The following is a 14,014-nucleotide window of genomic DNA, read 5'->3' on the forward strand; positions in this document are numbered from 1 at the left end:
CTAAACTTAAAACAGAAACAATACAACTCAAGACAGTGGTAGGGAATAGAATTTACATTATAACTTTATACCGTTTATGTTTGCAACAGTTTGAGGTAGGTTGAAGTATGTGGAAATTTGCTTCCAGGGTAACTCATCCTGTCTTTAGGCATCTCAGAGGAACATGGTCGAAACAGTGTGTTGTTCTCAATAAAAGATCCCCCATCCGCTTAAGTCATCCTTCAATCCTCCTCTTCCTTTGTCTCTAAGCCCCATTGGAAAGGGTCTTCAAAATATGTCCTAGCCCTGGCCTGGTAGCCAGTTGGTTGGAGTGTTGTCCCGTACACCAAAAGGTTGTATTCCCCATCAGGGCACATGCCTAGGTTGTGGGTTCGGTCCCTGATCCAGACATGTGCTGGAGGCAATCTATCTGTTCCTCTCTCACATCGATGTTTCTCTCTCTCTCTCTCTCTCTCTCTCTCTCTCTCTCTCTCTCTCTCTCTCAATCAATCAATAAACGTGTCCTCTAATGAGGATAATATATATCCATCCACTAATCCATCCACTCATCTCCATCTTTAAATACCCTAATTCAAACCACCATCTTTTCCTTTAATTACTGCAATAGCTTCCTGATGTCCCCCAAGATGCTTTTACTCTTAACACTTTTGTTTCTGTTCTCCACAAAATTTGGTAAACTTTTAAAATTAACAAATTGGATAATGTCATTCTCCTACTTATAGCTTTATAAAGGCTTTCTCTGAATTAAAAACTAAACTTAAGGTTTCATGTGAAATGGCCCCTAACTAATGCTCTGAATCTGGGCTCATTCTACTTTAGATACACTCTGTTCTTGGCTCTTTCTCAATTACGTTAAGTTCATTGTCTCTTCAGGGCCTTGCTGTTTCTCCTGGAATCTTTTTCCTCTGCTCTTTCTCATCATTTATTACCAGCTCACTTGATACCAGAGAGGCCATCCATGACCCTCACTATCTATAAAGGTAGCTCTCCTCCTACCCCCCGCCCCCCCACACTCTTTCTCATATTGCCACATTTTAATTTGTATAGTACAGGGGTGGGCAAACTTTTTGACTCGAGGGCCACAATGGGTTCTTAAACTGGACCGGAGGGCCGGAACAAAAACATGGATGGAGTGTTTGTGTGAACTAATATAAACTCAAAGTAAACATCATTACATAAAAGGGTACGGTCTTTTTTTTTTTTTTAGTTTTATTCATTTCAAATGGGCCGGATCCGGCCCGCGGGCCGTAGTTTGCCCACGGCTGGTATAGTACATATTATCCTCTAAGATTGTATTATTTTCTCTTCTCTTCTAGAATGTAAGTTCCATGAGGGTAGGTAGGGACCTTATCTGTGCTGTTCACTATTATATCCCAGTCATTAGAATAATGCCTTACATTTAATAGGTGTTTAGTAAATATGTTTGGAAAAATGTAGCAAATCTCTTTCTGAGCCCTTGTAAACTCTTTGTCCCAAAATGGAAGAGAGGAGTATGAAACTTGGGCAAGTTCCTGGAATTATTTGGATTATAATTCTTAGCCGTAGAATCATGGTGATAGACTTGTAGATCCATGATCTTTAACTTTCCTTCTAGCTTTAGAATTCTATGAATTTTAAGTATTTCGTAGTATCTCCAATTAATTGTTAATACTTAATTATTTTAAAAAGATATAAAGTATTTTTCTACTGATATCTAATATGCAGTATACTAAGACTTCTTAAGAAGTGATATTTTTAAAAACTTTCTAGGAAATAGAGTCCTATTGTAACACAATATATGCGTTCCTAAAAATTACTGCACTATGCAGAATTGTGCCGTAAACTGAGAAAAATTGGATTAGGTTTACAACACTCAACAATTTTGCCAGTTACACATTAAAAAATATAAAAACTTAAAAATGGCAGCATAATTCTACACTCGTTAAGTGATTAATACATAGGAAATTGCTATAATAAATACAGGCAGTCCTTGGGTTACGTTGGGCTCAACATACGTCGTTTCGTGGTTATGTAGCCATCTCCCATTTACAGTATTTATTAAAAAAAATTCTGTCATTTCGATGTATATACATATGTGCTTTATGTTTTTTATTATTTATTTACTACAAGTAAAGGTCAGGAATTGTTATCTTTTAACTCTTCTTTACTGCTTCACATCATTACTGCTGTGTATGTGCTCCATGTGAGTGACATAGGTGCTTATGTAGGTGGGTTCTGACTTAACGGCGAAAAACGTCACGCCATAGGAACGGATCTCCAACGTAACCCGAGGACCTACTATGGTCCTCTGCCTTGTAAAAGATCTGAGATTTGTGTGTTAAAATGGGCTTCGAAGGCCTGCGACTGGGAAGCTTTGAGAAGTGGTGCAAAGGGAGTTGTCTGAAATCTGACAGAAAGTGGTCACACCAGGGGTGGCCAGGTGTGGCCTTGGCGGCAGTGAGCCGAGGTAGCGGGCAGCCGCTGGCTGTGTGTGCATTTTGTGCCTCTGCAGCGCCCCTTTCAGTTTCCTGAACTCAATTCCAATAGGCACAGTTTTCTGTGAGTGTTTGTTCCAGAGGAGAAATTGCACGTAAACAAATGTGAAATCAGTGTTATGCTGAAGTGGCTCCTTAATACACTAATCACACGTAGGGACAAGTTTGCATTTCAAAACAGGCATAACAGTAGAAATGAAATTTTAGACTTAAAAACAGCTACATGAATAGTACAGCTTCCATATAGCTCACCAGTTCCTCGAAACATTTACATCTTATATAACCATAGTACCATGATCAAAACCAGAGAATAAACATTGATGTTATACTGTTAATTAACCTTCGATCTTGTTCACATTTTGCCATTTTTTTATTAGTATTTTTTTGTTTCAGGATCCAGCTCAGGATCCCATATTTCGCTCAATTATCATATCTTCTTAGTCTTCCTCAGTCACGGACAGTTCCTCATTCTTTCTTATTTTTCCTGATCTTGGTAGTTTAGAGAGTACTGACCAATGAGTTATTTTGTGATGTATTCCCCTAATTTGTTTTTGTCTTCTGTTTCTTCATGGTTATGGTTAGATTGAGGTTATTCATTTTGGGCAAGGAACCCACAGAAAGGATGTCATGTGGCCTTCTCCATGCATCATATATATGAGATTTGGGACATTGATTTTTAAAATTATATTCTTTTTGATTTAGAGAGGAAGGAAGAGGGAGAGAGAGATAGAAACATCAATGATGAGAGAGAATCATTGATTGGCTGCCTCCCACACGCCTCCCACTGTGGATCAAGCCCACAACCCGCCCTCACCGGGAATCGAACTGTGACCTCCTGGTTCATGAGTTGACGCTCAACCACTGAGCCACGCCAGCTGGGCTGGGACATTACTTTTTAAGATGTTCAGTGTTTCAAAGGTTTAGTTGTATAATTAAATTTGTTGTTTATACTTTACAGTCACTTTTTAATATAAGTTTTAATATTGTTCATTTTTATCGGTTCTTTGACATTATTTCTTATGGATTATTTATTTCCATAAGTTCTATGAAAAAGAATTATAGTATTATGGATAATGCCTTTCTATCCATTGGTTAATTTTCTTTCTGAAATGTAGTATATTTTGATACCTCAATTATTTTGATCAATTTGAAGGGTGTAATATTTTTGAAGTAGTGGTATTGTTAGATATTTGTAAAATCTTCTTATATAATTATAATTTTATAATTATAATATATAATTTTGTTTCAGTTTCAATAGTAATGGGAATTCCTACTGTGAAGAGAGAAGTTAAATCTTACCTCGTAGAAACTCTTCATTCCCTTATTGATAATCTGTATCCTGAAGAGAAATTGGACTGTGTAATAGTAGTCTTCATAGGAGAGGTAATTATTTAATTGTTGTGATTTTTACACCTATAATTTATAAGAGTTAAAACTATAATTGAATATTTGAATATACTTTTATGTGCATTTTTTAAAAATGTGAGTAAAGTTTAGGTAATGTATTCTATCCAATGGTTACGTTTGCCTTACCTTTTTTATTGCAGCTACAATTGAGGATATAATTATATACATAAATCTTTCAGAGCAGTGAGTCCCTGTTTCTAGTTATAGAACCTAAATTTGGAGATTGGCACTGGTGTTCTTTGGGAGTATAGAAAGCTGAGAAAAGTTTAGCCTAGACATGGGTTTTATCATCTTGTTATTCTCTTGACCCCTTGTCTGTACTCTCAAGATGCAACCATCATCCATTATTGAAAAGGTAAAATATCATGAGAATGAGGAATATTATATTTATTGTATTTTTAGTTTCCTCAAAAGATCTAGGGAAAGAATAAATCTTGAGCAAGTTTTTCATAAATAATGAGAAAAATCACCCTGAAGTAATTATTTTCTTAATTATTATATAGAATTTCAGAATGTGAAAGGATTTAGGACATCAACTGGTTCTGGCCCAGATTCCCAGCTTTTCAGTGTTTCCCTATCTTTCTAAATGAAAGTGTTTTTAATGTATTTCTTAATATAAGAATAGAACACATGCTCACTATTTAAAACAATTACAGAAATGTGTAATGAAAAATTACCTGCTATTCCTCCATACAGATATAATAATTAGATATTCTGAAATTTATCTTAAGAAATATTTTCCTGCCCTAGCTGGTTTGGCTCAATGGATAGAATGTCGACCTGTGGACTGAAGGGTCCCGGGTTTGATTCTGGTCAAGGACACATGCCTGGGTTGCAGGCTTGATCCCCAGTGAGGGGCATGCAGGAGGCAGCCAATCAATGATTCTCTCCCTTCCTCTCTGAAATAAATATATATATATATATATATATATATATATATATATATATATATATATATATTTTAAATATATTTTATTGATTTTTTTACAGAGAGGAAGGGAGAGAGATAGTTAGAAACATCCATGAGAGAGAAACATCGATCAGCTGCCTCCTGCACACCCCCCACTGGGAATGTGCCCACAACCAAGGTACATGCCCTTGACCGGAATCGAACCTGGGAACCTTCAATCTGCAGGCCGGCGCTCTATCCACTGAGCCAAACCGGTTAGGGCCGTATATATATATATATACACACACATATATTAAATAAAATATAAAAATGAGCTACTATTTAAAAAAAAGAAAATAAAAGAAATATTTCCTGTGGCTTGTGTACATATATAAATGGATTTGTTCTATATGTATTTTAATCTCTCATGGGCATTAAAAAAATATATATTTATTATTGATTTCAGAGAAGAAGTTAGAGGGAGAGAGTGATAGAAACATCAATGATGAAAGAGAATCATTGATCGGCTGCCTCCTGCATGCCCCATACTGGGGATTGAGTCCAGAACCTGAGCATGTGCCCTGACCGGGAATCGAACCATGACCTCCTGGTTCATAGGTTGACACTCAACCAATGAGCAATGACAGCTGGGTTCATAGACATTTTTTCATGTTAAGAATAGATATCACTGCCCTGACTGGTTTGGCTTGTTGGATAGAGCGGTTTGGCTCATTGGATAGAGCGTTGGCCTGAGGACTGAGGGTTCCCGGGTTTGCTTCCAGCCAAGGGCATGTACCTTGGTTGCGGGCACATCCCCGGTAGGGGGTGTGCAGGAGGCAGCTGATCGATATTTCTCATCGATGTTTCTAACTCTCTATCCCTCTCCTTTCCTCTCTGTGAAAATCAATAAAATATATTAAAAAAAGAATAGATGTCACAACATCATTTTTTCTGGCTACAAAATATGCCATTGTATGGTTTTAACATAATTTATTTAATTTCTGATTGCTAGACATTTAGACTGTTTCCAAGTTTTTGCTGTTATTTTCAGCATGGCATAAATTTTGTGTCCTTTGTTTAGTTACTGAGGTGTGATCAGTTTCTAAATGTGGAATTGCCTTGGTCAGAGTTCGCATACATTAAAATGTTCATGCATGGCCAAAACGCCTCACAGAAGCTGAGCCAGTTTACGCCTCTTCCAGCGTTCTGTGAGAAAGCTTGTTTCCCCATCCGCATGCTCTACTAGATCATATCCGTCTTTAATTTTTTCATCAGTTTGATGGGTAAAAAATAATACATTGCTTTTGCTCAATTTGGATTTCTTTACTGATGGGGTTAAATGCTGATTTATAGGTTTTTCTTGCGCCATTTGTATTTATAATTATTTTTATAACCTTTGCTCTTTTTCAATTTGTAAGAAAATTTCATATATGAGAGGAATAAATTCTTTGAAATATTTAGTTCAGTTTGTCTTTTGCAGGAACTTTGTATTTTTTTCCTGTTATAGAAATTTTACATCTTAAGTAATTAAATTTGTCACTTGCATATTGTATGCCAGTAGAAATTGATACAACCTCCTTGGAAAGCATTTTGGCAGTAGCTATTAAAATTTAAAGTGTACTCTGTGACCCAACTTTCTACTTCTAAAAATTGATTCAGTAGTAATATTTGTAGGTGTGAAATCTACTCACGCACATACACACATGTAAACACTCCTGTGTGCTTTAATGAAATAGAGAAAACGGTCCTTTGTAATATCCCATCAACTATTAGGAGCAGATACCTTGAGAGTTGGGATTATGGGAAGATGCCACTTTCTGTTGCATACAGTTTTACAAAATTAGAATTTTTTTTTACAATGAACATATATTGATTTTTATTCAGAAAAAAGTCTTATTACTGTAAAAGAAGAAAATTATCCTTATACACTTGAAAAATAGTGTTCAGTATATAGACAGATTCGTGTACATAAAGATTCAAGACCCTCTTGCCATTGCCATTTATCTGATACTAAGATGTCATAACAATGGGTTTGGAGTCAGATGACCTGGGTTTAGGGCCTGGATTCTGCCACTTGAGCAGGTCCTTTTTCTTTCTTCAGCTTCAGTGTCTTCATCTCTGAAATGAAATAATGTTCTTGAGCCTTCTGAGCTCAGTGTTGGTACAGGGAAGCACAAGGAGATCACAGATGGAGAGGTGTTGTACATTCAGGTGTGGGCAGTATTCTGATCTCTGAAGACTCCTCCTCCTGAATTGCAGTATTTATATATGTATCTGTATAGAATTTTAATATTTGGAAGAAAATCTGTACTGAAAGAAGAATTAATTTACAGAGTTGTTTGAATTGCTTTTAGGCAGTTTAAAATTCTTAATTATTACATTTGATTCTAGTTTTATCCTAAGTGTCCACTAGCTTGGGGCTCATTAACATTAGTAGCAACTGATAGTCTGTATAATATTTCTTATAGCACTGTATCATTGCTCATATCGTTTCTGTCATTCATGATCATTTCTGACAAAACGTTTTCCTACACTGTACTCTGAATTTTAGCAAAAATTCTTTTTCCTGTCCCATTCTTATATTTGGAGAATTCCCTATTTTATGAATCTTGGTGGAGGAAGGAAGTACCTCCTGCCCACTATTGAAACTAAAAATGTCAGATGTTTCCTTTACTAGTTCAGGCATGTGACCTGGGCTCAGCCCCTTGGTATTCCTATCCTGGACTTGGCGTGGTGCTTTATTATTTTCAGTCGACACAGAAAACCCAAACGGATAAAAGCACACAGATTATTACATTATTAGAATTAATGGGAATTTATCAGGGTGGCTGGATATAGGATCAACTTACGTTTCTAAATGCCAGTAACAAAAAATAAGAAGATAACATTTAGAATAAATATTTTTCTAAAGAAGCAGAGATTGTGGATAGTCCATTGTGGTGACAGATGGTGGCTGTGGGGGTGTCTTTCCCATGGTCACAGGGCGGGGTTCAGAGGCACTGAAGACTGATGAGGGCTTTGCAAGTTGTAGCATTGGGAGCAGGCTATGGTTTCTGGCTGTCGTCCAGCTTTATTTCTGCCGCCTTCCAAGCCTGGTTCCTCAGCCTCGCTGGGGGTCCTGTGAGTTCTGCCTCTCATCTTTCAGTGTCTGACTGTTCTGCCACAGTCAGTTTCTATTGCTATGAAGATCCTGACTGGTACAGCTTACAACTTGTTCAAAAATACCTCAATTGCTATAAACAGAACATGCAGTCAACATGGATGTGCAGAGCTAGGTGGCTAAATGCTATTCCAAGTGAAAGAGATGAAATCAATTTTTAAGGTGTGTTTCAGATAGAATATTGCCTAATTTATAACAGCCACATTATGTTGATGACCGTAAATATTGCTGAGAATTTGGAAAGAGAACTTTATTTTTTGGTTTTGTTAATCCTCACCCAAGGGTGTGTGTGTGTGTGTATTTCCATTGATTTTTAGAGAGTGGCAGGGAAGGGAAGAGACAGAGAGAGAAATGTTAATGTGGGAGAGACACATTGATTGTTTGCCTCCTGCATGCGCCCCAACGGGGGCAGGGGATCCAGTTTGCAACCGAGGTACGTGCCCTTGACCAGAATCTAACCTGCACTCCTTCAGTCTGAGAGCCAATGCTCTAACCACTGAGCAACTGGCTAGGACTGGAAAGAGAACTTTAGCTAGCATATCTTTACATAGCATATCTTTTATATCATTACTAGAGTCCTGATGCATGAAATTCGTGCAAGGGGCTTGGCCCCCCGCCGCTGCAGCGGCTACCTCTGCCTCAGCCCCACCCACCATGGCAGTTGCCTCTGCATCAGCCCCAGCCAACGCTGCGGCTTCGTCCGGAAGGTTGTCCAGAAGGACGTTTGGTCTAATTAGCATATTATGCTTTTATTATTATAGATGACTATTCACATTGTTTCTGTAATTTGCCTAAAAACATTCCAAAGGCATGTTAAAATGTTAAGTTCCTGAACTAAAGAATTCAAGTTGAGATTCTATAATGAAATAACAAATTCATCATGTTAGAAAAGCATCTAAAGGTAGTCTCTGAAAAATTAAGTTTACAGAATTTCCAGCTCACAGTGTGTTTAGAATATAGCATGAAAATAGTTTTGCTTTTTACTATTGTACACATTTTAGTTTGTGTTTTGTAGTTTGTTTAGAGTGCCTGAGGCCATTACTATGCCTTCTTTAAAATTCTTTTATTTAAATTGTGCTAACAGTGCTAGTTGGCTTATGGGCAGAAATATGCGAAGCAGGTAAATTTATAAATGAATACAGAAGTTGAATAACAGAATTGATCAGATTGCTATAGGGTTTTTTAAATTTTTCTATTATATACTTTATTTGCTAGGAAACAGTGTTTACTGTCTATTCTTTGGATAGGTAATATGATCTCATGCTTAAGAAATTATAAACATGTGTGTTGTATACTTTGAGAAGTCTCCCTTTAGTGCTGTTCCTTAGTCCTATTACCTCTCTACAGGCAGCAACTGCTAACAGTAGTTGTTCCCATGCAGAGATATTTAATGTGTCTATGTGGATACATTCTTTTTCGCACTATTTCTGTATAGATGGTATAATATTAACTTTTTATATTAGCACATAAAGACCTATATAGATTCCTTGTAAAATATTTTTCTAGAAATTTATTCATTTTACCTAAGTTTTAAAATTTACTTTATACAAAGTGGAGCAAAGTCGACTCTTGTTCTTCTTGTGGTTATTTCCCCAGATTTCTTTATATATGTGTGTATATTGTAGTCTCCCTCTTTTTAGCTAGTGGATCTGTTTTTATTATTTCAAAAACCATCTTTTGGGTTTGTTTTGTTGTTGTTGTTTTCTGATTAATACTGGCTTTAAAAAATGTTTAATACTGGCTTTTAACACTAATTTTTCCACTTTTGTTAGTTACAGGATATACTTTACATGTTACATTTGTCCCAGATACTAAATTGATTTATTTCCATTATTTCTTTTTGTTAATATAAGAATTACTATGAATTTTTTCCTGAACACTGTGTTAGCTGTATTCCATAGGTTCTGTATTCTAGATTTGTATCTGATTTTCATTGGTAATTGCATATAATGTCAATGTTGTGTTCCTGGGTGAACTCTGGTTAAGTGGTTTAGTCTTTTCTAGTGAGACAGTTTAGTGTTTTCAGGCAGGGATTAGTTACCGGAGTGCTTTGGAACTTTTTACACCCCAAAGCACTTGAGAAATAAAGAGGAGCCCTCTCTATAGTTATGTTTTCTTAAGCTCTCATAATTACCAGTCTTTTTTAGTTGTTAGTTGTTTCTATTCTTGATTTTAAACTACAGATTACTGTGTTGGTGCATCAGTGGTATTTTGGCTTGTAATTTTTCAGCAGCTAGATTTTAAGATGTTCACTTATGCGTTGGTTATATATCATACAAATCTAATGGGGAAGAAATTGGAGATATATAAAATTTGCTTGTAATTCAACAAATATTTACTGACCCAGTGATGAGCCAGTCCTATCACTGAACAAAACAAAGCCTCTGCCCAGTGAAACCTACATCAGAGAGACGGACAGATGAGAAAACTAATCCATAGTACAGCACTTCTCAGCCGATGTGCCACAGAATGTTTAAAACATGCAATACCTGACTGTTCAGTCTGGGGGACTGAACTCTTTTCCCTTAGATTGTAAAAAAGAAAAAAAAAAGACGAGAGCCAACACAAATAATAGCTGTCTGATGTGAATGAATCAAAACTGTACCTATTTTTTTCTGTCAAATCAGCAAAAATGTATTTTTTAAACATAAGGATATTATGTGTGGATTAGATATGGAGCACTTGTACTTCATAAATTTTATTACATATGACATAATAAATCTATATTCACATAAGTTTATTCTTCTTGGCCCCCTTTTGAAGAGTCTCCTGGAGATAGGGAGCTGGCCCTATTCATATTCTGTTTCCTTGGATAGGCAGATTACTGGCACTCAGTAAATGGTAATCAATTTGAGTTTCAGGTTGTTGCTAAACTTATTCAAGTTTATATAAACCAGGCTTGATCATGTGCTCCAAAATTAGAACCTGATGAGTTAGTAAGATACTCACTGGGTGATAATTTATTGAAAATGAGCTCACTACTGTTTGTGTTTATGAAGGGGAAGTACAGAGGGTTGTGGGCTGTGTTCTAGCTGTATCTCACTCCTAAGTCTTTAAATTTAACACTAAAAATAGAAATTACTTTCAATTAACAGAAATTAAAGTTAAACTATTCTAATGAACAGAACAAACTGACGAACAAAATAGATCCAGAGACATTGAAACATGCAACAGACTGACATATGTCAGAGGGAAGTGGGGGTGGGTGGGCAGAGATTAACCATAAAACTTAGATGAATACTAGAGGCCCGGTGCATGAAATTCATGCACAAGTGGGGTCTCTGGGGTGGTCTGTGGAGATCAGGCCCTAGCTTGTACCCCAGCCTCACAGCCCCAGCTTGTATCCCCAGCCTCGCAGCCCTGCAGCTCTGCCTGGCACACCCCACCTTGGCCTGGTGCCGCCTGCTCACCCCACCCCCCGCCGCCGCTGCTGGTCACTGTCTGTGGGGTGATTGGCAGGGCGATCGGGCCCCTGCTTGCACCCGCCTTGGCCTGGCACTGCCCACTCACCTGCTGCACCATCCCGCTGTGGTCCCACTGTCATTGGGCCCCATCGGGGCCAGCTGTGCCTCCACTGCCACCTGCTACGAGCGCTGCGTCGCTCACACCCACCATGTTCCGCACTGCCCGCTGGTGGTCAGCGCACGTCATAGTGAGCAGTCAAACTCCAGGTCAGTGACCGTCCGAGGGGACAATTTGCATATTAGGCTTTTATTATATAGGATATGCATAGCCCATAGACACAGACAATAGTGCTGGGAAAGCCTGGAGAGGGGGCCGAGCTGGGTGAGGAGGTCAATGGGGGATAAAGGAGGACACGACAATACTCTCAACAATAAAGATCAATTAAATAAAATAAACTCATAAAACAAAATTTTATAATCCAAAAGTTTTATAATTTCCACAGTTAAGTTTTATATTTGTTTTTCCTCAATTTTTAAGTGTTTTGGTAGTCTTTATAACACAGATCAGACTTGATGTGTCATTTATTTATTTTAACAATGGAGCATTTTAATGTAAGCTGTCACTGAATTTAAAATTGATAGGGGTATTGGATCTGTGCTTACAGTATATAATTTCAAAGTACATAGGCCTGATAAATATTTACTTCTAACTCTGGTTAAAATGCTCTTGACTTTGTTTTTATTATCAACTTGATAATAATAATACAGAATACAGCTTTTTGTTCCATTTTTATCACTTACTGTCATAGTCTCTGAGATGATTTTTCCTCCCACTTTTTTTTAAATAGGGCAGGAAACTGAGGCTCAGAGAAGTGGCTTACTCTAAGTTGTACAGGCCAGTGAGTACAGAGGCGAATCTTGAAGCTAGGTTTTATGATTTGCAGTGGACACATCTTCCCTGTCGCCTGCTTACAGACACTGTTCATTCATTACTTACAGCTTGGATATTTCAGAAGAAGTAGTAATAGTTTTCATGCTTAATTTTTTCTATTGAACATCAACAATTGAAAATAATGAAACCTTAGTTATCTACTTACTGTATTAGTAAATACTCAGTGATAGCTAGTGGTGCATTAAAGTAGAATACCGGTACATAAATGCAAATCCCATAACTTACCTGAAAATCTAATGTAATGTTTTCAATGAATGTTTTATTCACTTATTTGATTTTGAGTTCAGTATTAAAAGTTAAATAAAAAAATAAAAACAATGAACGTAGGTACAATTTTCTTTTCTTTCCCAGACAGATATTGATTATGTACACGGTGTTATAGCCAACCTGGAGAAAGAGTAAGTTCTTCTTAATTATGGAAGTGAAAATAATCATTACTATTATCTCTTCTCTTCTGCTAAAAGATAATGCCTTCTTTTATAATTCATTTCTCTGGAATTCAGTGTTCATTGGACCACCTATAATTGGTCTTTGGCATTGTCATAAAGAAGGTGCACATCTAGTTATCTGATGGGATAAATTGGTATATTTAGGAAAAACTTGAATGTTATATGTATGTAACATTATCAAATAACAGTCTTTAATCTGGAGAACAGTGAACATAGAATCATACGAGATTACTTAAATTTTTCACCGTGTTTCCCAAGCAAAAATTTTCTGCTGTTATGGCAGATAGTCATTTAGCAGCTTCAAACCTCAGTGCTAAACTATTTCTGAATCTAATCTATTTTGCAAAGGTTGAGGAACAATTTACTGTGAGCAAGGCACATCGCAGGTAACTACAGATAGAAAGTTTAGTAAATTTCAGGTATCATTAATTTGTAAAATACTGCTTTGGTGGTAGTCTTAATAGTAATGTTAAAAAATTAGTCTTGATATGGTTTCATCATTGAATTCTGCCTGTTTTTGCCCCCTAAACACTTATCTTCTACTTAAAAAGACAAAAGAGAAGCAACAATTATTTGCCAACTCTAGATTTAAAATACTGTGGCTTTATATTTGGCTATCACAGTTCTAAAACCAGAGATTAAAAAAATATGTATAATTCCAGATTAAACTCTGTATTTGTTAGATTTTTTCTCAAGTGCTCAGTTTCTTGGCAGCCTTCATAAAAGTACTATCAGATAGTATAGATTCCTTAATAGAGGACCAGAGAAATAATTACTAGTCCCCTTCACATGGGCCACATGGGCAGGTCTGTGGAGCACATGCAATGATTCTGTCAATTCCTTTCTTCATCAATGTGTAGGAAAACCATGCCCAGGAAAAAAAAAAGTGAAAATTAAGCACTAAGAACATTTGTGCAAAGACAGGTAGTTAGACAACCATTTTGTGGAGACTTGCAAAAATGAAATAATGGAGAATGCAAATGAGAAGGAAGTTGCTATTGAGTAAGTAAGATTAGTTTAAAAAACTTAAGAACAGTTTCTCAACCTTGGCACTGTTAACATCTTGGGCTAGATAAGTCTTTGTTGTGAGGACTGTCCTATGCACTGTAGCATGTTTAACAGCATCCCTAATGTCTGTCTACCCACTAGATGTCAGTACTGTCCGTAGTGATGAGGACCAAATGTCTGGTCATTGCTCAGTGTACCCTTTAGGGGCAGGAGTGCTCTCAGTGAGAAACACTAGTTTAGAAGGACATATAGTGTATAACCGACAACTAAA

General features: G+C 36.9%; 1 protein-coding gene across 2 annotated transcripts in view; it reads left to right on the forward strand.

Moving 5' to 3' along the window:
• Window positions 1–14,014, forward strand: part of MGAT4A (alpha-1,3-mannosyl-glycoprotein 4-beta-N-acetylglucosaminyltransferase A) — a 98,103-nt gene that overhangs the window by 57,869 nt on the left and 26,220 nt on the right. For both annotated transcript variants that reach the window (XM_081100664.1, XM_081100665.1), the window contains 2 exons: window positions 3,724–3,857; window positions 12,638–12,684. In XM_081100664.1, the coding sequence (XP_080956790.1) occupies window positions 3,724–3,857; window positions 12,638–12,684 (181 nt within the window). The remainder of the gene's footprint in view (window positions 1–3,723; window positions 3,858–12,637; window positions 12,685–14,014) is intronic.

Source organism: Myotis nattereri, assembly GCF_964212035.1.
Source record: "Myotis nattereri genome assembly, chromosome: 10".
NCBI lineage: Eukaryota > Metazoa > Chordata > Mammalia > Chiroptera > Vespertilionidae > Myotis > Myotis nattereri.